Consider the following 27,945-nt stretch of genomic DNA (forward strand, 5'->3'; position numbering starts at 1 on the left):
TCACAACGGCCAGGGTAGGTCGCTGAAGTCGACGGGCCCCCCGAGGCCAGCGTCCGCCTCCAGCAAGGACATAATGACAGCCATGGCCGCTTCGTCGTTGCTGGGGCTGCTGGAACCGGGCTCATCCATGATGTCTATGCTCAGGTGGGAGTTGTCACCTTTACAGAGAGCAACTTGTTAAGAAGATGACTGATGAAGAGGTCATAATCATAAAATGACAGATTTACTCAGTGACTTACTCATGATGGACTGGTTGGAGTAGGGGTAGCCAACAGAGTCGGGTCCAGGAAGCATCCCCGTGCTTTGCAGCTCGGGCGTCCCGCCGTTCTGAATCTGCAGAGACGACATGAGTAAACATCAGTTCAATGTAAAAACATTGAACTTGTTCAGTGAGAGCGAACACTGAGGTTCGCGGAAGCATGAACTTGTATACACATGTTAAACTGTTAAGCAGCATTTTTATCATTATTAAAACAGGATAAAATAATTTTGTACATTTTGATCTTCTGGGTTTGTTCTAGGGGCTTTTTTTTCAGGTTTTAGACAGACCCATGAAGTTCCTGCACTATAAATACTAAGATTAGACCAGACGAGTTTGGTGTTTCAACAATGCAATTATGTCTAAAGTAGAGACGAGGACAGTTATTCTGTTAGGGTAGTGCAGGAGCTAGAGCAGTGGTGTCAAACATGAAGCCTGGGGCCCAGAGTTGGCCTCTGAAAGACTCCAGCCCACTGGATGGCTCTGAAAAATGTGAAGGAGTGCATAGATTTGAAGTTTTAACAGTTTTTACAACTTCTCCTAATGATAAAGAACCCCGATTAATTGCCATTCACACAGCAAAGTAATTAGGTAATAGATAAACACTTAAATGACATAAAGTTCCTGGTTTTTCCGTATTTACTATATAAAATTATGATTTTTACATTAAGTACACAGGACATTTTCTCTGAATTAACAAAAATGTAATATTTTACAATTTCAGGACCATCTGGGCAAAGAACTACCAGAACCTTTTCTGTAATTATACACATTTATCGTGTAGTTTAAGGAGCTTCTTGAAGATGATTCACCTCTCATCTGAGAAGTGAATCATCTTCAAGAAACTCAGACTACGATGACCTGAATGACTAAGAACCATCACAGACATTCATCGTGTAGTTTCACTGATTCAGCTCACTCAGAGTCTGGATTTGGCCCACATTGTAAAAGGAGTCTGACATCCCTGCCCTGGAGGGTCAAACTGTTTAATTTTATCCTAAAATAAATAAATGTGCATGACAACAGAGAGATGACAATACCGAGCAAGTGATTTACAGAATTATTTTATTAGTAGTGACTTTTAAAGACACCATCTCAAAATAAAGGACATCTAAAGACTTTATTTTTCACGTTTTATTTACAGATATATGAATATTTTTTTTAAATGTCCTGCAGGAACCCCGAGCACGTGGCCCTCACCACAGTGCACGTTCACAGAGAAGCACACAAATTCAACTGCTTTCAGGTCAATTAGGTGTGTGTGTGTTACCTTCTTGCCCCCTGGGGAGCAGGTGTCGGGTGGAGGTGTGCTGGTAATATTCAGAGGGCTGGAGCCACAGCTGGAGGGGGAGGAGCCTCGAATCCTGATAGGGAGAAACAGATAACAGCAGTGTTTCTGAATCAGATCTAGGCTGTCTCCAATCGTCTATTCCTGTATTCACACTCGCCATTTTGAATGAACTGAAAAGTACAAGTACATGAAACACAACAAGTACACCATTCCAGGTACTCGTAGAGTCGATATCAAGTACCAACACGATGCTAGTGCTACAATAAGCCTATTTATTTTGTGACTATGTTAATTGCTCTCAAACACTTAAAGAAAGGTTTTTCCATTGCATGTATGCTGATCCTTTGTGGTTTCTTCTCCTAGCAACCAGTGCAGCGCTGAGGTATTACACACTAAATACAAGGGAACTGAACAGATTATACCTGAAACAGCTCTGTGAGTCCAGATCAAACATACTTCAGATTTAAATATCAGGTCGGTAAATCCCTCGTCATGGTTGGAGAGACTCTACGAGGTTTGCAGCTGGCAACAATAATTTGTTTTCCTGCCTCAGAACCTGCACCAGGTGGAGAATGTCTTCATGCTGCTCTCTTATGTGACATGCCAGAGCAGAACAAGGACGACTAATCCTCTGTGTATTTGCTAAAGAGGCAGCCAATTATTGCCTTGTTATTTTTTTGTCCTAAAGGATAAAAGAAAATGTGCATGTTCACACGTACTGCATGAGTAATTACACACACGCGTGTATGTATCGCTGCATCAGGCATGAATTCATGTGGTCTGCAAATTTGACCAGTCTCAGAAGGTCAAACAGCATCTTTCCCTAAAATGCCAAAAAATCTTCCAGCACATGAAAACCCCAAATAAAAAAAGTCCCTCTTCTATCAGCCTCACTGAACACAATCATTTTTCAGAACTGCCATAACAATCGGGCGATCATTTATCAGCAGAGACAGTCTGTGGTATTTTGGCTGGGTTTCATCATCAGCCTTGAAGTTTCACAAAGCGAGGAGAAGAGCCTGCAGCGCGAACACACTGTCCTACTTTAGACAGCACAGAACATGTGCCTATTCTCCATTTTATTGTAACCTGACATTTGAAATGATTCAGTGCAGAAAAATGAGGTAAAATCCTGCATATGGTTTGTCATATACTCACCTGCCAGTGTGTACAGCTGGCTTGTAATACCTGATAATTCATTCTCTGTGTCACCTCTATCAGCATGATCTGAGTAAGAAACTAGGCCACGGTGATTTTCCATTAGAGCACTAACGCTGGTTTTCTGCTCGACTGGTTTGAGATTGTAAAAACCACAGAAATTCTCCTATTCTCACCTCTGGATCTCCATCACTTCCTCAGCAATCATGCGTCCAATCTTCCCAGCTCCCGCTCTTGTGCCGCCGGGGATACCAGGCACCGTCTGCAGCGCCCGCCTCCCCCCACCTACCAATCAGCAGCAATCAAGAGAAGAAGAATGTATGCACTGTGAAGAATAACTGTGGACATGGGCTGATGTTTTTGATAAATAAGCAGGGAGTGAAAGAATGAAGGAAGTCATTTACCCTCTGAGGTCAGGACGCTGTCCATACTCTGTGGAGAGGCAGCAGACTGAGGGTAATCTGATCCCTCCATCATAGGACACCTGAAGAAGGGGGGGAAAGCGCACAGGTGATGTACCCGAGTCTTCAAAGAGCCAAAATATTTTTGTTTATAGCTTAAAAACTTCCAGGTAAAGCAAATAAAATGCGTTTTCAGATACTTACGACACCACAGTGTTGGTAGACACGATGTACTCCACCTCCTTGGTCCAGGGGTTCATAAAGCTGAACCATCTGCTTCTTAACGTGATGAAGGAGCCATCTTTGATCTTGAACTTGTAACAGTTGGTGTTGATCTTCTCCCTCATCTGTAGCACTGTGGACATTTGCGATACATTCGCAGTGAGCACACGCATTCATTCATTCACATCTTCTCTATTAAACTCTAACAAGGATTCTAGAGGTTTCTCAGAAGGCACCTTGTCTATGACATTCTGCCAGGTGGCTGATGTCGTCCTGGTGGAAATACTCATAGAAGGAAGTTCCCAGCAGCTCCTGGGGTAGGTAGGCTAGGATGGCTGTGGCTCTGGAAGAACACACAGACACAAAGAGGATTGTTCGCTTGCAGCTGCTGGTGAGAGTCTTAATTATGGGCAACAAAGGTTTTCTAAGATAGTGAATCACCCAAAAACAGATCACTGTGTCCTGAAACCTCACTGCACTTAATGCACTGAGCAAGAATAAAACTCATTTAACTGAAAAGCTTTTCATCTGTACTAAAGGCCGGTTGTAACACAGCACCAAGGTAAAACAGTGTGTACTGAAACATAATGTGTTCATCTAAACAGCTAAAATTAAAAACTCAAAAATCACCGCATCCTAAACAGGGGTGTATTTGACTCCATCGTGTTTGTTGCTAACAAAGGCTGTGCTAAATGACACAGCGCTGCAGGTAAAAGCAGACTATTTGTGGCTCTACTCTGACATTTTATGCACTACAAGTTATTTCGATTTCTCTGAATCCATATTTCCTCACAGCTCTCACCCCTCCACCCTTCAGGAGGCAATTTCATATCAAACTCTCATATCAAAATTACAGTCTGTTCAATTTTTGGCCATTTTATCCTTTTATTATCCAATCTTTTGCTCTCTAAATATATCAACAAGCAGGCGGACTCTGAGGATAAGCTGAGGGAAATGCGACCTTGAAAATCATGTGAGTATGCAAGCAGCTGAACTTTACTGTCCTGTCACATAAATCAAGACGAGGTAACCTATTCGGCTCTCCCCTTTTGCCTCTCACCTCTGGTCAACGAAGACGAACTTGCCGTCGATGGCGTGCCGGGAGACGTACTCTGTCGGCTTCACCCTGATGTCTGCCAGGCTGGGCTGGGGGACGATGTGGGGGTGCAGGCGGCCGATGGCCACCAGGCAGCTCAGGTTGCAGCCCTCGTTGTCGGGTTCATTGTCTTCGTCGAGACCCATCTTGGTAGGTGGCCAGCTCTTCAAGTAGCCTGTGCTGTGGATAGTGCAGAAGCTCTTACGGTCCGCTGTAATGAGAGTGAAGAGACGCGAGAGAGAGGCGTTAAAATTAGAAATAAGCAGGGCCATCTTAGTGGGATACCGTCACCATGCTGTGGGGTATGATGGAGCATTTTTTACAGTTCACTGAACTGAATGTGATGGGGATTTATTTTTGATTATGAACCCACATCTGAACAGTTTGGCTGATTGATTCAAAATCTCTTACAAAACGCTGAGGAAGCCACAGCAGTGATGCAGTTACAGCTAATTATCAAATACAAATCAAAACACTAGGCTGAACCCTTGAAGACAAATCATACGGTCGTCCCTGCAGGATTAAAGGATCACAGTTAATCAGCTAGTGCTGTGTGGACTTTGGCCTGTACCCTCTTTAAACTATTTTTGACAAATGAGCCCATCTGTGATTTTCAGGGCTGTTTATTTCTTGCTCTTTGCCATAAAACTACAAGATTAGAAACTACAAGAACCTCCTGCCTGGCAACTTCATCTTCAACAGCCTTTGTCCAGTATATCTGCCATCCTTCCTCTGCAAACGCCCAAACCATCTGGAACACCTTTCCACTCTCTATGAAGACGGGAGTACTTCTCCCATCTCCTCAACACATGTTACACAAGTAAAATACCTTCTTGGCGGTTTCACTTCTGTAGCTGTACTGAACTTTGCAGCCCCCCCCCCATGTAACACAGAGAAGTGTGTCTCCATGAACGTTAACTGCTAACATTTTTTAACATGAACTGTGACAATCAGCTGCATGTATGTGCCTGCAAATGTTCCTCTGATTATAAAAGACGTTTTACACTCCAGTTCCTCAATAAGCTACTAAGTAGCTCCAAACGCAGCCAGCCATGTTTTCATTTGCTCTTAGACCAGTGGAACAGATGCTGCAATGTATTCCAGGAAAATCTTCTTATATTGACTGATCGAAGTGCAAATGTCCCGTGCGTCACTTTCCGACGAGGAAAATTGAGCGACCCAGGCTCCGTTCGTGTCTTGTTCTAAACCTTTGATTTTTAATCTTAAAAACTCGAGTCCAGGCGTGATGTTACACTGCACTCCAATGTGTTCCAGCTAATTCACCACGGCTGAAACCACCGTCTGCCAAGCTGACTCAGACTGCTTTCAGCCCTGACCTGCTTGGCACACAGCTAATGAAGTGTGATATAGAGGTTGCCAGAACAGCCCAGGTGCAACTTCCAAATAAGATTCACACAAATCAGAATTTGGTCAGTTAAATGTGATTCAGCAGGTCCCATGTGTTGTTGTCGTTCATATTTTTTTACTTGATTAATTGGCCATCACGTGTTTCTGTTCAAATTAAACTACCTCAGTGCTTCTTAATTGCAACATAACATTTTCTTGTAGTTTGTGATGTTGTTAAATGATAGTCTGGTTCTTGCTCAGAGTTCAAATTCATTTTTGGCTTTAGCCGTTTTTGTGTTAACTTTTACTGTTTGGACCAACTCTGCAGAAATGAGCCGGAGGCAGAGCGTGACACCAGCAGAACCAAACTGTTTTCTGTATGATTTAATCAGCCTTACACACTGTTGCGGATCAATTTTGGCCCGCCCACTCTACCTTACAGTGTTACTTCATTGAGATTTTTAGGCATTTGCTCAGCACAGCTGAATCTTAAGGTCCAACCACATCATTACATTCAGGGTGAGGTCTGGACTTTTACTGGCCCATTGCAACTGTTCATCAACAACAAAGCAAACTGTTAAGGTAGTTAGGCCAAAGTTCACTTTAATGAGAACGTTGTCATCTTGCGAGAATAAAAATCCATCTTCACATTTTCACTCTGTGGATCTCTTCACAATAAAAGTCCAACTGAAGTAATCGTAAGAGTGAAGAAACAGCTTGATACTTTTCTTTCCAGCCACCCAGCTGTAGATTTGCTGCTGTGCAGGGGATCGCTGTCGTGTCACACGACCCAACTTCGTCATTTCCAAGCTTTATTAAGGGGCAGACGGCCTCAGATATGTCTCTAGAATACCTATGTATACAGCTGAGTTCATGATCTTTTTCTAAATATAATGTTATGAACTTTAACAGTTAACATGTTAACTGAGGCCTGTAGAGCCGGAGATGTAGCTCCTGGGTTATTTGTAGTGCCTTTGAGCATTGCACAGTCTGACCTTGGGGTGAATTCTGGAAAGATTATAGCGTTATGTTATCACCCTCCTGAATGCTCCATAGAAGCAAACTGCACAACTTCTGCTTTTACAGAGGTAGTCATTCTTGCTCATCAGTTTGTCAAGTGCATTTGATTATCAGCACCTGGCTTCTTCTTCCCCTTTAAATTATAGAAGCAGTTAATAAAGATCATAAAGATTCCGGCAAAAATCTTCTTCATCTGACTTTACCGAGCAACCGCCTATCAGGAAAAAAAAGGCCCTGCGCCTCAGGTTTCAGCTCCTCTCATCTACAAGTGCAGCGCATGTTGTTTGCAGATAAGCGCTCGCAGTCTCACTCAACTGAAAGCATCTTTGATTGATGCTTCATAGCTCTGACTTTCAGAGGCAGCCCTATTTTCAAAGATTATCACTGGTGAGATTCTTTTATGGCGTGTAAGCTTTGCTGATTAATTAAAAGGTTTTCAAATGAATAAATAAACTGTCCTCTCATCGGGTAATAGGACGCATTCATACACAGAAAACACATCATTCAAATAACTACTTAAACACAAAAGAAATACCTGAAACATGAATAAATAATCACTGCTCCATCATTACTGTTATAGCTTCCCCACCTGAGCCCTCATGCATTACCGAAATAGGATGCATCTATTTTAGCCAGTTCTAGTATAAAAGACAAGAAAAAAAGCTGATAACTGTCAAATGTATCGTTTTCATTATAATATGAAAAATTTGAATAGTTAAACTAACAAAAGCCGACCAAAAATTTAACCTTTTCAAGCACTAAAATCTAAGCAGACAGGTCTTTCTCTAGAATTTGTTTTTGACAATATAGAGCGGGTAAATAAAGGTTAAATAAACACCATGCTCTCATGCCAACTGAGGTGCAATTCCTTGTTATGAAAAGGATGTGAACCTAAAAATAGAAGAACAGGAACACCAGGAAATGAGGGCTTTTGGTTTCATAAGGAGGTGATGGAGATATTTACAAAGCACTGTGTGAGATGTAAATAGAGAGGAGAGAGAAGCCGCTCCAAAGGTCTCTTAAGACACGGGATGCAAAACACTGCTGGCTTCATCGAGCTGATATAGTGGAAGCTCTCTGCAATTCAGACGTGGCTTATTTTTATGTTAATGCTCCTCACCCGTTCTGTCAGACGATGTGGGAGAAACGAGCCACAGCAGCAATACCTTTTACCCTTTAGGCCTGACAGTGATGTAAAATGCTTGAAATTAGAGTTTGTTTAATACGACGATACTTTGGTAATTACAGATGCTACATCCTACATGTAGTCATGATGGTGCATCTACACCCTTAGATAATTGTTAAGGGAAAAACACACCATGTCATTTATTGTTAGATCCTGACCAGTCCTATCTCTGTGTCAAGGGTAATTAAGTTCTTGCTGTAGTGCTGCGTGCATAAATGAGTGCATCCTTCTTTATTTAGAGATGCTTGCACACGGACCCTGCAGGTATGTCATTAACTTAGAATAAAGAGTTTTAGAAGCAACTGGGAACAACAAACTAACTTCAGCTGTTACTTTTTGTCAGATCTAGACACCAATCTCCAAAAGAGTAAGTGGTAACTTGACTGCACGTGCTTCATAAGATTGCTGTCACAGCTTTTCACAAGGCTGTGATCAGTCCACCCATACAGAAACAGCACTGACAAGCAGAGACATCAGATTTACAGAAATGAGTGGATGTCAGAAAGGGACCAGAGAGCTGATAAGCACAGAGCTTTTTCAGGTGGTGCTCTGACAGAGAGGAAGGTTGTCAGGTTTTAATGAAGACGATGGCACGCTACCTTTTTTCTTAGAGCAGGTGGAGGGAAAGTCTTTATCTTCTACTTTGACAGACTGCCTGTTGCACTTCATCCTGCAGAAAAATGACCGCCTAGCTCCAGAACAGAGTCTAGAAGGACCGGGGGTGATGTCCGTCTTCACAGGAAGACCAGCTGCAAAAATAAAGGAAAGAAAATAATCAGTCAACAGAAAACGACTATTCTTTCAAGCCTCAGCAATTTTAGAAAGAAGGACTTGCACACAAATAACAAAGGAAACGCACATGTGGAAAATAAATCCATTTGGAGCTCTTGGTTGCATTTTCTATTCTTAGTGCCTTGAATGATGCACACTTCCCCTGTTTTACCTCCAGCTGTGTTTGCCATCGTTAAATCAACAGGCTTTTCCTTTGAGAAAATGCACTGACTGTTTCTAGCCTTCAGTTCCCTATATGGGGTTCCTTTTTCACACCATTTGGTGTGACAGATTTTAACGGCATTGACCAAACTCTTGGCTCTACAAAACAGATTACACACGTCCATTTTTGCTTACTTTTAGCATCGATGAGTCTCTCTCGTGGGGCTGTATCAGAGGACGACAGCTGCTCTTTGACCTTGGCGATGTCCTTGGGGTGAAGGTAGTCAAACAGGCTCTGACCTATCAGGTCATTCTTGAGAGGAGAGAGAAAGATGAATAAATTTGAATTGTTTAATTTGTGGAATTTCAAATTAGGATGGATAGACAGATGTTTGCTGGCTATGAATTGTCCACTTGTTTGTGTAGTAATAGTGATTGAGCAGATTCACAGCATCCTTCTTTTGCTTTGTAAAGGAACTAACGCATGCCTGTCGCAGATCCACAGTAAAGCCTTTTAAGGTGGCTTAAAAATCATCCACCATTAACAAAAAGATCCCTTCATTCCTCAGGCTGTCAGCGTACCTGGCTGTAGTTGAGAATCTTGTACACGGATTCAGAAACAAACAGGATCTTGCCACGATCGCATCCGACCACAAACAGGAAGCCATCAGCAGCCTGCATTATTAAACAGAACGTTAAAAACTGGATTAAAAGTTCATTTCTGGAGGTTTTTCCCCCCCTTTGTATAGTTATAAAAAGAACCTTAATTATTTTTGATTTTTCCACTCACCCTTAGTATCAAGTGCTTCAGTTCATCATCTGAGAGGAAGGAAGGCTTGTAGTTTGCCTCTGTGTACGGGTTGGCTGCACCTGCACACAACATTAAAACACACGCAGGTCACACCTGTGACTATTCAAACTGCACATGCACACATAAGAGCATTTTTAGAAAGCTGTATGCTCCCACTTAATCTTATTTGCTTTGAGTACCATGAATTTATCTTCCTTTAAGAATTACACACAGTTCCATATTTGGAAATGTTTACCAAAGGATTACCAATATCAACTGACCAGCTGCTGACCAGCCCCCACTGACCTTCACATTTTTAACAGCGGTCTCCAACACGGCACAGGTAAGTATTTCACTGCATTAACATCATCCATCTTAACTATCCTGACCTGCCCGTTCCCCGATTAGGGATCCATCATCAATTATCTTCTTTATTTGTCACCTGATCAGTAAAAACCTCTCACGTTTCCCATGTTTATGAATATGTTTCGTTGTTTAATCTTTATTTAACTGGGATGGAAACCCTCAGGTCCTCAACAGCGCATATTTCACATGTTAGTACAAAAACTGATGCGAGCAAGTGTTTGAATGAGAAGACTTTTCACTTCGTTGCCTCCCCCCAACCCTCCCAGTTGATTCTAACCTCTGAGCGTCTTCATGTGTTGGACAGCCATCCGGAGGACTGTCAGTTTATCCAGCTTGCGGGACATGGCATTGCAGGTGGGCACCAGTGACGCCAGCTCATCGATGAAGCTGTTCATCTTGTCTCTGCGACGTTTCTCAATCTGGCTATGGGCCTCTCTGTGCAGGAGAAGACATCAGACATCAAAAAAGTGTCAATGAACAAAGTCATTTTCCACCCATCTTGCTGGCAGAAATCCACAGTAAATAATAATAAACCAGCTTGGCTGAACTTTACCTGCTCTACAAAATACAAACTCCTAGCACCTTATCCAACAGACTCCACTGTCTACGCATTCATAGTCCCGTCTAACATCAGCTAGCAAGACGCAAAGAAAACAGCCTCAAGAGACATGAAGAAATCCAGTTTTTGTTGTTCTGCCGATCCTCCACGACTATAAGGTTATATCCTTCCTGCTTGTCTGCTCTCGCTTTGCACAGAAGCAGCTATAAAAGAGAATTCTTTCCATGTAAGAGAAAGACAGCTTGGCTTTAGCAATTAGGTTTGCTTTTACAGTCCCCTTCCACATAATGCTTGGATCTATATACTTCAATGTATAAAGTTTCTTATTATCAGTGTGCACAAAGATCTCTCTGTCCCCATCCACAGAGTGACATTTAATTCATGCAAGGGAGCTTAGCAGGTAAGGGGGAATGGGAGAGAGAGAAAGAAAAGGAGTGTTTATACCTGGCATTCTTAATCCTGCCCTGTTGGTCACTGAAAAGACAAAACAGAGAAAGAATTAGAGAGGACTGAAGGGTTTGATTGTTAAATTAATGCGATAGCACATACTTTAAAAGGGCAGCAAGAGGGCAAATCTGATGACTAATGCAGTACAAACATGACACATCTCTTTATCTCATATTTACAGTTAGGAAAAAAGAGCAACAACAAGGAAAATGTCCACTCCACTCTACAGACACACCCAGACGATGACTTCATAGTACATGCAAATGATTCCTTGACTTTCCAAAAACAATTAGGACGAGTTAAACTCGTCTAAAAAGTCAGGAGACTGACTTTATTTTGAGATAAAGCATCTCTCCAAACTCGGCGTTGTCTGTGTCTTTTTTGGGTTATTTCTGCTAGTGGAAGATTTGTCTAATCCAGTGTGTGGCGAGCACTTAGTTCAGTAAAACCAAAGGGTTAAGTAATACATCCAAAGCCCCTTAAGTTGCTATGTAACGTGACTACGTCATTCACTCTCCTTCAGGCAGCACTCCCTACTGCACCCCCAGCTGAACTGCAGACATGTCTGTACAGTAGTGAAATGGTTCTCCTCGATTGGCTTTGGTGTCACAGTGCAGTGTGCAAGAGATTTTCCCCTGGAGAGTAACATGCATTACAGCAGCTGTAGTAGTTTATGATACTTTTCCTGTGCAGCTTATTACATTCATTCAACTTTGCTTTAACTTTATGAACATTTCTGCGAAAAATTATTTTAATACACCCATCACTGCCTTTCTTTCCCTGTTAAGTGAAATTAAATTGCACTGATGACGTCCGATGCAATAAAATGATCGAACATGCAGTCCTAACATGGTGAAAAACTCTGACGTGTCAGATTTGGTCATATAGATCATGGCAAAAGTCCTCGTGGCGGAAAACTTAAACATCTTTACTGGGTGTTTATTACCCGATCGTTCTCTACTGTGCTCTAAAGGACAAACCTTGGAATCTGTGTAATATTCAGAGCAACATGGATTTTTATTCTAGTAAGAGCTGCTGTTGTTAAAAATAACATCTCTCAATACTCTGAGCAGCATCCAGTGTAAAACCTCCATTCACCTCCTCTGTGTTTATGTGGGCACTGAAACATCCAAATACAGATCTCTGAGATTCACAAATGTGAGTGTGAAAACACGAACGTTATGATTTGGCTCAACGGACCCTTTAAGTTGAAATCAACAGGGAACCCAATCGTGCCAGAAGCAGGATATTTCAAGAGCAATAAACAGACACATCCAGCAGATTAAAGCTCTATCACCATGGCAATAATGGCGCCTTACCTGCCCAGTTTATCTTTATCTGGGTCCATGTCACTGAGAAGGAGAAAACAGGAGATATAAGTTTCAGCAAGACCACAGGAACACATTCAAATAACCAGAGCACTTCACAAAGGGTTCACTGGGTTGAGTAGGTTTGCTTTTCAGTCTGTTCAATATTTCATGGTGCAAAAGATTATGTGTGAGGGTTCAGTGGCATTTCAGGCTGATTAATTGAGTTTGCTAGATCTACTAACATCGAGTAATGTTTGAACTTACTCAAATGAGAAGCCATCAATTCTGCAAAGAAACACAAATTTATCAATCAATTTTTTGTCACTGAATGATTCAGATCATTATGTTTTTTTTAAACAACGTGTAAAGTGTTAGCAACATTGGCTAACAGTGTTTAAGGACACAAATGTTATGAATATTGTAGCACACCTGCACTAATGAATGCAAAAGACTTTGTGTCTCCATAATCAGACATGGTTAATAGGACCAGAAACACTCTGTCTATCTAGTCATTTCACTTTATCACTTCTTCCCATAATTCTCAGTCTGTATATTTTTCCCCTTTCTCTGTGCACCTTATTGCCAAGAATACATTCAAGGTCTATTTATGTGATGTTACAGTTACCACTGCTGGTAAGTCAAGCAGTAGTAGCAAATATGTTTATATTACCAATAAAGTGAGCATTTGAGCTTCTCTTTCTTCCTTGTCTACTTACTGGTAGTCGGTGGTGCTGCCTTTCCTTTTGCGGGTGTAGTCCATGCCAGGCGTGCTGATGGAACTGGAGATGAGGTCAGTGGAGCTGGGGGACATGAAGTCGGTCATTGTAGACGAGATGTCCATCCTTTGGTCTGCCATCAGGTCATCTGCACAGCACAATGAGACACTGAGCTTAAAAACAGACATCTCTCTGTGTGCGGATTTAAGGCCTTTATACACAGTGTCACAAAAAAATAAATAAAAAAATAAATAAAAATAAATAAAAAAAAACCCCCCAAGATTCCATTCTTTTGTTGGTTTGTTTTTGGGGTTTTTTGTAGGTACGAACTGGTCGTGTAAAGCGTATACACACTGAAAGCAGTCTGTTTTTGTGAAAAATGCACTGCAAAAGTTGGTGTTTTTCCTTCATTTATTTGTCACCGCATTTGTGGCTTTACCAGTGCACAAGTGTTTCACCAAATTTAAAAAAAATACTACATACACATTTTTAGTAACCATTTTTATTTCACCGGCTGCTGAAGCTACATAATCTTAAGACAAACTGGCAACCTAGTAAACCACACTGCCAAACCAGAATAACAACAGTTGACGACTTTCTTTGTTGTGACTCTTTCTGGGTGACTCTGCAGTGGTTATCAAGCCGCCTGCCTGCACAGGGCTCCAGATGAGGAGGAGTGACTGCTGTGCCACTGCTGACTGAGATCACAACACTCTGCGTGGTTGGAATAATTACATTTGCCCCAAACGAGTTGGTGGCTGTGTGAGTCTATAACTCATATTCATAGCAAAAAGTAAAACAAAAGCTCCCACTCCTGTATGAGACATCATTGCGGCTATATAAAGCTCTTGCAGTTTGACCAAGTACGGTAAATGTTATTTTATTCACTTATTTATTTTTTTTAAATTGAAGGACAAATGCACATATTTAAAGGGGACCTATATATTGTTTTATTGGTGTAAAGATTCTTAAACCACAGTCTGTTGTTGTAGACAGCAAACCAGATGGATGATGCCTCTGGCACACATTTCAAAAATCCAAAAGGACTATCCAGCAGTTTCAAATACAGCACAATAAACCAGCAACTGTCATGATTGCCAGATTAGTTCAACAGCTAAACAAACGTATCAGCTGCTGTTTTGACAATGTAGCACAATTACATGAATAACCGAGCTGACGCTAATCTGACACGTAAATGTATTAACCAGGGGGCGTTAAACAAGCTGCTCAGAGGACAGAACCGGCCAGCAAAAACATCCACTATGGTTCCCTGGATGGCACTGCAAAGTGTGAAAATTTCACCTCATTAATATCCAGAATTGTTCATTAAATGTAAATCATGGCGAGGTAACGTCAGCGTAACAGCACTGACAAACGCTGAGAAATTGCTTCAATCGTAGAAGGAAGAAAAAATGTTTATTCATAGACGAAGGCAGGTAATTATGAAACAGGTTTGCTGCCTTAAAGATGTTTTCTGTGGTTCGTGAACTAAATTTTTAAATATTTTTAAGACAGGTCTACTTTACTAATAGAAAATGAATGGATCCTACGGTTCATACACAAACACATTCTTGCTAAATGACAGCTGCAACATAAGGACGAATATTTCCCCAGAAATATAAAAATCCATTTGCAAATCTAAAAAGGCTCTTGTGCCAGATTTCAACAGACCCGTGTGCAACCTTGTTATTCAGTCTTTTGGTGATTAAACCCTCTCTTTTAAGAAATAGCTGCAATGCAGGCGTCTGTGTGTATTAGAAGCTAAAATAAAAGAAACAATCCACTGTTTCTTTGCAGAAGAAAATAAGCAACACAGAGCAGACAGTCACACAAATGTCGCATGCATATGCATGCATAGACCGAAACTACTGGGTCTAAGTATGTAAATGAACTGACAAATAATAAGCGCGACATGTGCGGGATTACTCATATTATCCGTGCTGACAAGAAATCACTATAAAAGGTCTGAGGTCAAGATCAAAGCGGAAATACTGTAGTTGTGAGAAACGGAGGTGACTATCTGCACAGACCTTTTTTTCAATAAAGCGTGCACACTTAATTGAGAGATGCACAGAGGGAAATACTAATTTATTTTTTAGGAAGGGCCAAACTCACCACAGATGTTCATCACAGCCTGTGTGTTAAAATCATCTCCTTCCATCCACTCTGGAGCCCTCAACTGTGAACACACAAAAGCAACACTTTAAGATGGAATCATTCTGAGAATCTGCAAAGACAAAAACAAAGAAATCCCAAAACAAAGAAAATACAGACAGAGTAACTGTTGCCTGGACACATGCAGCAAACATCGTGTCATCTGGGTCAAGTGTGCAGGCGCAATAAACAGGAAGCCACTATTACAACTGCATGTATTGAAATACTGTAAGCTATTTAGGTCGCACCGTATCAGTTACATGACACATAAATCAGACTGGTTGAGATGTGCCATGTGCATTCCAATTCGCCAACTACAACCCTGGCAAGTGTTTAAACTTCAGAGATGATGAAACCTTCCCAAGTGACTCTGAGCTGACTGAAGAAGGCCTGTCGTTAACAAGAGTTCTTGCTTAATTATTCAGTCATTTTCTGTAAAGGTTTCGATTAGAGTTTTCGAGCACATGCATGCGCAAACAGGTGGCATGACTCATCAAGAGCCACACTAATGTTTCAGAGGAATGGGTGAACCCCCCCCCCAAAAAAAAACAATATAAGCAAATGTATTTACTGTGAAGCCTCTAAACCAGGGGTGTCAAACTCAATTGCACAGGGGGCCAAAACTCAAGGCACACTTTAGGTCGCGGGCCAAACAAGATAAACATTTATTGAACATGTTTATGTTTTTTTAAACATAAATATGAATAAAAACAGACAGGAATATTATTCCAGATTAAATAAACTTAAAAAAATAAACTTTAACTTTAAATATTTTGCTCTTCATAAAAATATATCCTGTCAAAATTATGCAAGTTAGAAATATGAACATGCTGCCAAAAACCCCAGAAAAAATAAATGAAAGCATACACAAGGTTGGAGCCGCATGTAGACGGAGCTGAGGCATTGCTTCAGGAATGGAAATAATAAACTGTGCGGGCCATTCAGTGTCGTACTTTCCCTTGAGTCTATCATTACACTGCAGCTCCATCTGAATCTGCACAGGTGCAGTTCAGCAAAGTCCGCTGACTTGGTTCAACATTACTTGGCAACAGGGAAAGTGAGGCAGGTTGCACTGGTGCATTTGTGACAGCTTCACTTGAAATGCCTTCACCGCATCATACATGCCATGTCCATGAACTGACAGATTTCCTTGCTGAGCTCAAAAACTCTATTGAGAATTTTTATCCCAACTCAGCCAACCGACCTCTGTATGATGGCATGTCGGCAAACTCTGAATCTATTTCCCACATAAAAGACTGACATTGACGGTGATTTAAACTTTTAGCTCAGATAAAATTTACGGTTTACGTTACGGTGATCATTACATGCTCCATTTTTAGGACTTTACCACACAGCGTTTCCTGGTGTATGATGCAGTGATATGCTGTTAACTCACCGGTACAGTTCTCCTCCTGCATCTTTACTCACAACCTGCTGACTAGTTGCTTTTTTCACCGCACAACACCGGCGCACCATCTGTTGTAAGTCCAACAAGTTTGTCCCAGGGCAGTTTCATGTCGGTTACACTTTAACATACGTTTTAAAAAATGTCTTTCCCTGTCGTTGTCCTGTGCATCGATTTAATGTTCAATATTTCCTCTCCAAGGATGAAGATGGCCAGCTGTGCAATCAGCTGTGCAATGTCCATCATGTCTGTACTTTCATCCACAGCAAGAGAGTATGCGATAAAGTTTTTGCTTCTTTCACACAACTGTGTTCTTAAATCAGTGGCCATCTCACAAACCCGATCAGCAATCATATTTCTCCTCAGGCTCACATTTGCCAAAATCTGCGTTTTGTCTGGACACAAGACGTCGCACAGCTTCATCATGCAGCTCTTCAGAGTGGTACCGGGCTAATTTGGCTCCTCTGCTACAATAAAACTTGCTTTCACAACAGCTTCACTTTGTGATTTTGCTCTGGTGAAAAACGTCTGCTGAAATGTCAGATTCTTCTTTAGCTCTTCTACTTTCTGTAGTTTCTGCTCTGCGTTTAGGTTTTTCAGCTATCCTGACGTTTTGTCTCGTAGTGCCGTCTTAAATTAAATTCCTTAATTACAGCCACATTAGCTCCACTAATAAGACACACGGGTTTACCAGCATGTCTGTAAACATATATTCAGTCACCCACTGGCGCTGAAAGGCTCTGCTTTCAGAATCAACTTTTCTCTCCACCATTGTGAGCGGCTAGCTTCGCAATAACAGAAGTTTGACTTGTTTGAGGCGGGAATGTTCCCAGTTAGCCTAGCGGTTCAGCAAGGAGGCTGCAGTGCTGCATTATGGAATCTGTAGTTTGTATATCATTAGCACCTCATATTGCCGGGCCATGCATAACAATAATAGTACATCTATAAAAAATATTCTCACGGGACACGTGCTCTAAACGAACAAACCTTTGCTATTGAATGAGTTTGCCAAGTAAATGCACTATTCATACAGCTCCAGGTCAAAACAATATTTGCCTCGAAGAGCTTTATACTGTAAGCTAAAGACTAGAGAAAAGCAAAGAGAAACCCAAAGATCAGATCATCCCGTACGGTTAAAGAACGCCTGTCAAAGAACTCCTTTGACAGGAAGAGACCTCCAGCACAACCAGGCTCAGGGAGTGGAGAGGTCAGGTGAAATAGAGGACAGAAAAGAGAAGTAAAGAGGAATCTCTATCTCTCACTGCAACTCAACACCACAAAAAAAAAGGAAGTAGGCATCACCTCGTCATTCAGGAGTTCAGGATACGAAACAAGAACAAAACAAAGACAAAAAAACTAGATATTCGATGCCATTATCTATTCACTCAACCGCAAGCAGGTGTGTGCACTAAACCACTTGTTCAAGGCCAAGCATACCATTTAAATTTTTTGCAATGGGAGTGCTGTTTTTATATAAGATGCTAAAAATGTCAGCAGCATGTGGAGGCGGTGAGCCTTTTTTCTGGGGTGAATGCTGATAAAGTTAAACAGCAGTCAGCCAGAATCAGATGCATGCAACATGTCACTGCTCTGAAAACATGACTCCTTTAAAACCAGATTTAGTCCTTAAATTGTGTAAGCAAATATAACAGAGGTGTATTAATACATAAGTTCACTGATAACTTAAATTGAACCAAACACTACAAATATTACATGGAAATAAAAATACATAAATATCACATTTTTAATGTCACACTTATTCCAAAGCAAATGCTGGCCTAGTTTTCAAATATGTTAATTATTTCTCGCACTGTGAAGGAGGACTCCTTGGTTCAAATTCACATCTCTGAAATATGAGTAGGCACCTCCTACAGATGGCGTGCAGAGCGGCTTCAGTTACCTGGACAGGAAACTGGAACAGGCTTCCTGGACGGGCCTGGTATCGTCTGAATCAATCTGGTCTGCTCGGTTGTGATCTGGTCTGAGTCTGGTTTGATTCAGCCTGACCTAGTTTCATCCACTTTGAAGTGGTCTCCCCTCATATGATCAGATCCTTAAGCAGCTGGGGCCCGTCTACATCTGCAGGGGGATGAAGAGAAATCTATGAGTCAGGTGCAAAATCAATCTGTCGCCAATCTCTAAATGTAAGCAAAATGTATTCAAGTAACACACTCAAAATCCAGGGCTAAACATTCATTCTGGTACGAGATAAAAGCCAACTACAAGTCACATTCTGCAAAATATTTACTCATTAGTCCCAGCAAATTAATGAATCACTTTTTGGAGTATATCTCCTGCACAGATTCAAGCTCAGTTTCATTGTCAGTAGCTTTATATTAACTGGATACATTGCTTCAGAAAATGCCTGAGTGATGGAGATGGGAGAAGCGCAGCACATCAAGGTGGCAACACGGCTGCCAACATAGATCTGTATGAGATTTAAGAAAAAGTATTTTCCAACACGGTGAGCTACCCAGCTGTTCCCACTGTGCTATAGAAATGTGAGGAGTAACTGGGTAAAGATTCTACTTTACATTTATGAAAATGTCAAAATGACGTCTGTGTGCAGAGACAAGTTATGGAGAAAGATCTTTTCAGCTTTAGTTAACAGGTGTATCCATCAATTCCAATCTTAAGAGTGTAATATTAATGAACCTTTATTAGAAAAAGTAGATGAAGATAGATGTAGAATGAGTGCCGATCGGGTTCATAAAACAACTATCTAATTTTCAGTAACAACACAATGTGAAACTCAAGATGCAGGCAGGAGAGTACTAGGTCAGGACGAGTTTGGTGAGCTCTTTTATTGGGACAAAGCCCTGGGCTAGAAGGGGAAAACCACTATGTCATGATTGAGCACTGAAAGGAACTGGTGCTGGAGTAAAAAGTGGGTCAGCCAATCTCTATGGTCTCTAACCAGCCAGCCTCGATTTCCATCCACCACCTACTTCTACTTCATCAGTGAGTCAGCAAGGCATTCTGCTTTGATTCCCTGTTTTTTTTTTTGGGTTGTATGGAAGCCCCAAACGCAATTTCATTGTTCTTGACAATGACAATAAATAAATAAATACTAAATACTAAACACCCACTCAGACAGGCAGGAAGCAGGCAGAAAGCCCGTTCATACACGAAAGACGCATCCAGCCGGCAAGTCAGCTGCCAAATCTCCCAAATACTTCCACCATGGCCAGTGATGGAACGTTTTTGTAAAGATGTGAAAAGATTTTACAAATATCAAATACACTACAAATTAATACTCGATGCTTCAAACAGGGATGAACCGAAACCCTTGCACTCTCATCTTCTCTTACCCAGAAATATCAAAACTGTACACTGGCTTGTGCAAAGACCTCTGGTCAGTGAAATAAAATGGAATATTTTAACGACTGCTATTATATCCAGCTTCCTGTGAGATTTAATAGTTTCAACCCCAACATGAGTCATTTAAAAAAAAAATTAAAAAAATTATTACAGCTTTCAGAGCTCCACAGATGGAATCTGCAAGCATGACATAATTCTGTGGGTACTTGTAATGTGATTTCACTCAGCATTAACTCTTAACTGGTGACTTTTAAACTCATAAAGCTTTAAATGTGCCCCTTTTGAATGACCAATTTAATTAAAAAATAAAAAATAAAACTCACAGTACAATGCAAACCTTTTGGACAAACATCACAATACAGGCAATTCTGAAATATGCAAGAGACTACAATAAGTTGACCTGTAAAACAACCTGATATACAGGTACAACTATGTCAGACTTTAAGTCCCTGCACACTCACACAGGTGTTTTCTTTTAATTCTATTCGTGGGTGGAGCTATTCTGGGAATTTCTCTACGTGAGGTCACCAAATCTTACGTGCATAGTTGGGGTTTGTATTGTTGCAGCAGTCAGGGTGTAGCAGCCTGTCTGCAAGGATGTGAAAGGGTTTACTGCATAGATTGAGTGCAGTGTGCTCACATTCAGCTTTTTACAGCCAAGAACTAACTGTGTGCCGAGGTTGAGTTTTTCATCATCACTGGGCAGGTCTTGCCAAACGATAACAATCCCAGCTACATTTCTAAACAAATGATAAACAACCGATTTAAATTTAAGCACTGACAAGGAAGTAAAGTCTGGTTGTCAAGTCTCAGGGCTCAACATTGCTGACCCAAGAAGACCCTAGCAGCGCTGTATGTGGAAATTATAATCTCAGATTCAGGGCAACAGGTCCAAGTAAGTGTCTGGATATGCTTGTTATCTAGAAAGACCTGTGCTTCTCTGGCAGCATGAGATTGCGGCCTGTCCAGCTGAGAAAAAAAAAGCACAGGTCAAGGTGCTGCTACAAAAATGGCCCGAGTACAGGTTGGAGCATTTCCATTGCGAACAATCAGATCACAGATTGTGCTCTCATGGATATGCATGGCTGCTGATCCAGCTGGGACACTCATGCAGGCATCCGGCATGCCAACAAGTCCAACCTCGGTTGATGGCGGCACTCATGACAATGCTGTGCACACACTGCTTTTTGTGTTCTGAGACGAGTGGCTAGAAAATGCAGAAATGTATATATTCTGTTCTTGTGCTGAGTAACATAGCAGTCATTACTGCTGTTATTCAAATACAAAGGCATAAGCTTATGATGGAAAAAGTAATGAATTAATACTCTACAGCTGGAGAGTGTTCAACAGGGAAAACGTCACATAGTGCCCAGTCTGTTGTTACATAGAGCGAGTGTCAATAACTGCACCTTAACTGAGAGACATCTCAAATGGCAAAGAGATTATGCAATCACTCAAGCCAGTGCTGGTGGCGACAAACAACATGTGCAGCGACAAGAGCGAAACCAACTTTCACTTTTGAGTGACACAATAAGCACCGATCCTCTTTCCTCATAGTAATAATAGACCCCATCCATCAAGACCCATCACAATGATATGACAGCACCAGCAGCCCCAGACACCAGTTTTAAATCTTTGCTTTTCTTGTTGCCATGATATCTGAAATCTACTTTGACAGAAGGCAGGTAATTATTACAGATGGCCATGACATTATATTTATTTATTACAATACAAAGTAATAAATAGAAAGGCCATTACTAAACAATAGGACTGCCACGATTACGTCGACTATTAAAATCGTGGATGTGTCGTTTGAAGCTTTGTAAGATCCTGAAAGACGCAGGAATAAGTAGCAGGATTTAAGAGTGTAATAACAGACTGAAACAGCAGATGGCAGCACTGCATGTCCAGGGATGCCAGCTGCCGTTAAACCCCAAAGAAGAAGCAGCAGTGTCTGGTTTCGTAGCTGTGTCCAAATTTAGCGGCCGCATCCTTCGGAGGCCGCATTTGTAGGCCAATTACGTTACAGCGACGTGGCGAAGCCTGTCCAAATTTGAAGATTTCCCCAAACGTGGCTGAAAAATGCATCCTTCATTTCCCCAGATTTGAAGGATGGGTCGGGTGTATCCTTCGTGGCCCAAACTATTCCAGAATTCATAGCGTGGCCCAGCCAATTCCAGTTTTCAACAATGGCGGCAGCTACTTAGTTTTAATATTACTCTTATTACTATTTCTGGGTCACAAAATAAACTTTTAACATATTTTCAGGCGAGAATGTAGCTGTGTAGCTTCAAATATCTGCTCGGTTTATCAAGACATCACACTTTTGCAAAAGTGCTCCGACGTTTTCGGAGACGTCTGTTACCCACCAGCTCGATAACTAGAGGGTTCAAGGCTCACTAGAGCCGGTGAGAACGGCAAACTCCCGGGACATCATTTTCAAACCCGCCGCAGTCTTTCGCTACTCAGGTTAAACATGATATAAAAGCCACTCAGATCATTTAAAAATGTTATTGTTTGGCTTTTTTTTTATGTTTTATTTGTTCCTCAGTAAATCGGTTTGGCTGAGATTAAAGTTATAGTTTTTACACAGCTGAATAAACGTCAAACAGAGAACTGATTAAACAGAAGTGTGAAATGGTAGAGAATTTACTCCAGTGTCCTGTTATATTTCACATAGAAAGAAGAGATGGCCGAGTTTATTAAACTCCACCGAGACAATCTGAAAAATTCATTAAAAGTTTAATAAACTGTCATCTTGTCTTTATTTTTAGTTATCACATACATTAAACACTTCAAGCTGTCAGCTAATGATAGTTATATAAGAGCAGACGCATGCTGGTGCAATAAGCTGTACGTTTTACATCCAATGGATGCATGATCTGATTAGTCGACTAATCGCAAAAATAATCGGTGACTAGTCGACTATCAAAATAATCGTTTGTGGCAGCCCTACTAAACAATACAGTGTCCATCATTTTATTTGACAAAGTTATTCACAAGAGGAAAACATTCATAAAATCTTCACAAAAGTGGTCGTCCAAGTCAATTCACCCCAAAGTCAGAGAAACTTCTCAGTTAACAGTTAAATGTTAAAATTCATAACAGTAAAATTAGAAAGACTGAACAAATACAGCTTATTTTAAAGGGTTTTCAAACACCTAATCTCTCTAAGAAGAACATGGCGAATGACTTAGATGAGCAAAATTACATCTGAGCAAACCACATGACTTCTGGAACAATGTTCATTGGACATTGAAAATGTCTGGGCAAAATCCACAGCATCACGTTTGTCAAAACCAAACCACAGCATATCGGCACAAACACCTCATACCTGAAGGGGTGATGATGTGGGCACCTTGCAGTAATTAAGGCAACCACGAGCTCCTTTGTAAGCAAAGTATTCTTGAGCCCAATGTGAGGCCATCTGTCCCAACAAGCTACTGAACCATGGGGTATACTCAGTTTTTACTTTAGTTTTTGTTAAACAAATGACAGTGCAATATGTTGTGAGTTGTTCCTCAACACAAACTGTATTTAAAAATTTTTAGAAGTTGATGAGGACCAGATGATTGTTTATTATCTCCCTAACTTGAGAATTGAAAAGAGGGTGTACTTTATTTTTTCCACTTGTGACTGTAAGTCAATTTTGAGTACAAAAGCAGTAAATAATTTCCATCCACCTAGCAACCCCTTCTTGTATACCTCAATTTCACAGTTGTACTCAACGGCCTGTTTAAGGTGGTAAACACGTTTCTTGTTTCCACATGTAGTGGAAACTGTTTTCTTGCTTATTGTTTTGCATATTTATAAGCTGGCATTTTTGGTGGAGCTTGTTGAAGTAGCTCCCTTTATAAACACTAAATACATGTCCCACTTTGTGTTGTGTATGCCAGCAGAATAAATGTATGGTGTATAGAATAGGACAGCTGGGTTAGACTTCCAACACCCTTGTGATTCTGATCTGGACAAGCATAAGAAGATCGATGCATGGATGGATGCTTCGAATCCCTTATGCAATCTATATGCAATGGGGAATAATGAGCAATATGTGCAGAAAGAATCCTTGGGATTTCAGGAAAATTGACCAATCAGGCCTGATAATATACAGGCCTGAAAAACCTGCATATTTGGAGACCAAAATTAGTCCAGCCAAGGATAAGGTTAAGTTTCCTTTTAAACATACTTAAACATACACCTGAGAACATTTTGTTTTTAGAGAAATTAGATTTTAATTTATTTAATATCAGGAAAAAATTACATTAAAATGCATTATTTGAAGTACAATGGAAAAAATTGTTTTTTTATTTATTTATTGTATTTACACGAGTTAAAAATCTTTTGGCTTGTTATCTCTACTTGTGTCTTTTTATTTAGATAAACACATTTATTGATCAATTTTCCTTTCAACCCCAACAATTCTTTACCTTTTCCCTTTTTTAAACCACAGAAGCTTACAGGGGAGAAATAAGTAAGTGTCAAGCATCGTATCTTCTTAGTTACATGCAAGGGTTTCCTGATGGATGTGGAACCTCTCTGTTTAGTCAATGGCATGGCTCGTTAGGTTTGTCCGGCCAAAGCATATGGCCAGTCACTGTGGCCAACATCTCCTATTGGGAATTAGACAGGAGGCATCTTTATTAAACTTGGCAGGGTGCCTTGGTTACATCCATCCATTTTCTTAACTGCTTATCCTACTTAGGGAAATGCGGTGGAGCTATCATAAGATCAGAGGCCGGGTACACACACTGGACAGGTTGCCAGACCATCACAGGGCCGACACAGAGATAGACAACCACACAATCTCTCACCTGCAGTCACAAGTAAACTCAACATGCATATCTTTGGACTTTGGGAAGAAGTGGGAGTACCCAGAAGAAGCCCATGTAGGCACATAAAGAATGTGTAAACTCCACAAAGAAAGACCTCAGCAGATCAGAAGATCCAAACTTTGTTGTGAGGCATCAGCGCTACAAACTACACCTCCATGCCATGTCCTTTATTTATTATTATTCATTACTGACAATGCTATTCACCCCTTAAGAAGGACATTTTCAGTAGCTCTCATACATTCACCTCTAAATAAACTGTGTCCCGTAATCTCATTTAAGCAAGCCTCACCAATTGGAACTTTCCTTGAGCACTTGTGGGCTCTTATGTTGAAGAATTATCCAAATGAATATTCATTACAATGGTTAACAGGAAATAACAGCTACATGTGTAGGATCACAACTTAAATCTCATTAAAAAAAATATGTTTAATAAGTTTACTAAGGTTGCCCTAAAATAAGGTTTTAAAAAGCTTTCCCCCCACTAACGTTATACTTCTACCACAATATTAGGCATTGAAGAATTTTCCACATACATTTTAATACAAGAAACTTTTAGTGTGACAGTCTCTCTCACATAATTACTTAGAATGATCTCTAGTTAATCTAAATTAGCATCCACATAGTCATGACAAGGATCTTTTTCTCTATAACGTTTTATATCATACAGTTTCCTCATAGAAACCAGAAGTTTGTCATCTGGCCTTCATGATCAACAGGATGGTTAACTGCAACCCTTCTGAGTCATCACAACAAATGTCTGCTGTAAAAATGTCTTTGTGGCTACATAGATCCGTACTGATAAGATCTGATATAGGTTGCTACCTGGCTAGAAACAAAAACAAAGACACAGTCTGAAGTTCACAGCAAGTGCCTTTCATGTGGTGAAACAGTTAATGGATAATCTACTCAAGGCAGGCATGAGAAACTACAAAAACACAAGGTGCACCTGTCAAACTAACACACGAGACAGTAATCCAACAAAAAAAAAGATTAACAGCAAACTGCCTTTAACACAACGTCCAAAGGTTTAATATGATGTATCCCCAAATAGATCCATAAACCCTGTGTACTAAAAAAAGGCTTCAGTGTGGTGAGAGTGACTCAGATGATGAATCAACAGTGACAACCAACTGTTTCCTATCCTGCTCAAGACCATTTCATATCCTCCCAGTCAAAACCAGCTGGTCCTCAGCAGGACCCGCCTGAAACCAGGTATGACATGCAAGGAGACCTGCATGCTCATTGGCTAACACCTAATCCTCCTGTCTGTCTCTAATAATGACAGTACATTAGAAAATGTATTTGACGTCTTACTCAATGTGACCTGAAATTAGTTGCTGTGCCCATAAACACATAAGGAAAGTGTTTATTGATGCCAGGGCAGAGGGCTGTTTTCCCATAGACTTATACAGGACAGGAAGGCTTTTCTACAACCACAGGTATCGCCCTCTGGTGCTCATTAGCCTTGCCAGCTGACATCCCTGGGTATTAGGCCTTCTGCACTTGTTTCACTTTTAAGCCACGTCCACCCTTTATGATGCCCAAGATGTGTAACAACAAACAACTAAAATCGTCACTCACTCAGCTTTCGAGCGGTTTGGTTAGGTTTTGTTTCGGATTTTATATTATCTATCACACCCCATATCCTCCTGCTTCAATAATACACTAATTACATGCACAGTATAACCACAACCCAATCAAATAGTCTTTGATCAACCACAGCAGAGACACCTAGCGGTGGCCACATTTCCACAGCAAGTGCATACACCGTCGCGATACTTAAGACAAGCACAGGTCTCCAAATAAATAGAAGAATAGCACAGTACCGTTGAGGCCTTTTAAAGAGACAAGCAATGGAGGCTTTGAAGTTACCGGAGCAGGATAGATGCTGCTGAGTATACCCACCAAGGCCCGTTTTACACAGCTAATGCGCTAGCACTGGAGCTTTACTCACTTGGGTCACGTTCAGTTAATAAACTGAAAGCCACTGACCGGCACTTACCCACGCCCGAGCTTCCTCTAAGTCCCGGCGATTCCTGGCACCACTTAAACCAACCCCGCCAAACTAAAGGCGTTTTCCGCACTTTTTGACCATAACGGCATTTCTCCCCCGTCTGCTAACATTAGCATACAGCTCACTGCTAGCTACTGACTGTCAAGACTTGGCCAGCAAAGCTAAAGTCCCTCCTCCTGCTCTAGAAAACCACACTGACATGACCACAGCGCTGGGAAAACATCGACGATATCCATCACAGACCGAAGCCCAGCAAAGTCACACAGACGCGGCGTCAACAAACATATCCTCGTTCTTGTGTTATACTTACAAAAGATCCAGGGGGACTAATCCATCCATTGAACGCCGCTGGTAATATGTAATAGCAACACACAGAAGTGTGACATAAACGATTTTCAATCGGTGACCCAGTTTCTCTTCACCGTCATGCCTGTCGGACCACTAACCTAGTTTTTCAACCAATAGCGTTTGCCCTACCGTCGTAGGTGTCCTGTCAGCCAATCAGACGCGAGTTCAGGCTGGGAAACAATGACCGACGTGCTCATTAGCCAATGACGGTCGGAGATGAAGGGAACGCAGACGCTAGCCGTGTGTGAGCCGTAGGCCCGAGTCCAATCCGTCCACTGCGCCCTCCCACTTCGTGACGAACCTAACCTCTCTTCTCATTTCACAGGTTGTCCTGGAGGTTATTCTGCTCCGTAACTAGTGTTCAGAAAAAAATCCCATTTAATTGAATAATTTTTCATCATTTTAGAAAAAACATTAATGTACTTTTTATTAATTTTTTTTCTCTGAAATTTTCATTTACTACAGAAATATTTGCTTAAGACGGTGGCTTAACTTGATGTGACATATCAAGTCCTTCTCAAGTTCCACAACCACAAATGTAAATTTATGACTCAATTTTTCTTGTTTGTTTATCACGAAGCTTCATTTCAATTATTTGATTCTGTTTTGTTATGTTTGGTCTTTCTTAACAGCCTGAAATAAATTTTATTGAAACAAAGTTTGTAGATCCTGGAGTCCAGACACCACACCAAAATGCAGATGTAAAAAGGTGAGCAAGAGACACCAAAAGAGGGGAACAGAACAAAAGGAATTACTTAACCTAAGGGATT

General features: G+C 41.0%; 1 protein-coding gene across 3 annotated transcripts; it reads right to left on the bottom strand.

Moving 5' to 3' along the window:
* On the bottom strand, nt 1-27,293 carry LOC308388015 (basic helix-loop-helix ARNT-like protein 1; the record flags this gene model as incomplete). Of its 3 annotated transcripts, none has more annotated exons than XM_080868452.1 (20): nt 27,138-27,293; nt 18,561-18,739; nt 15,217-15,280; nt 13,102-13,249; nt 12,650-12,670; nt 12,395-12,427; nt 11,073-11,102; nt 10,347-10,504; nt 9,704-9,783; nt 9,496-9,588; nt 9,109-9,226; nt 8,580-8,729; nt 4,392-4,638; nt 3,568-3,674; nt 3,314-3,464; nt 3,113-3,192; nt 2,885-2,993; nt 1,530-1,623; nt 240-333; nt 1-158 (listed from the first exon to the last, which is right to left on the bottom strand). In XM_080868452.1, exons 3-20 carry the CDS (start codon nt 15,260-15,262, stop codon nt 1-3), a joined length of 1,917 nt encoding a protein of 638 aa, XP_080724578.1. In that variant the 5' UTR covers nt 15,263-15,280; nt 18,561-18,739; nt 27,138-27,293. The 3 variants fall into 3 exon arrangements, with proteins under 3 accessions (XP_080724578.1, XP_080724579.1, XP_080724580.1); XM_080868453.1 differs by lacking the exon at nt 27,138-27,293 and adding an exon at nt 26,816-26,961; XM_080868454.1 differs by lacking the exon at nt 12,650-12,670.
* Between the last annotated feature and the right edge of the window lie 652 nt (nt 27,294-27,945).

This window comes from Rhamphochromis sp. 'chilingali' (assembly GCF_963969265.1).
Source record: "Rhamphochromis sp. 'chilingali' genome assembly, chromosome: 2".
Lineage (NCBI taxonomy): Eukaryota > Metazoa > Chordata > Actinopteri > Cichliformes > Cichlidae > Rhamphochromis > Rhamphochromis sp. 'chilingali'.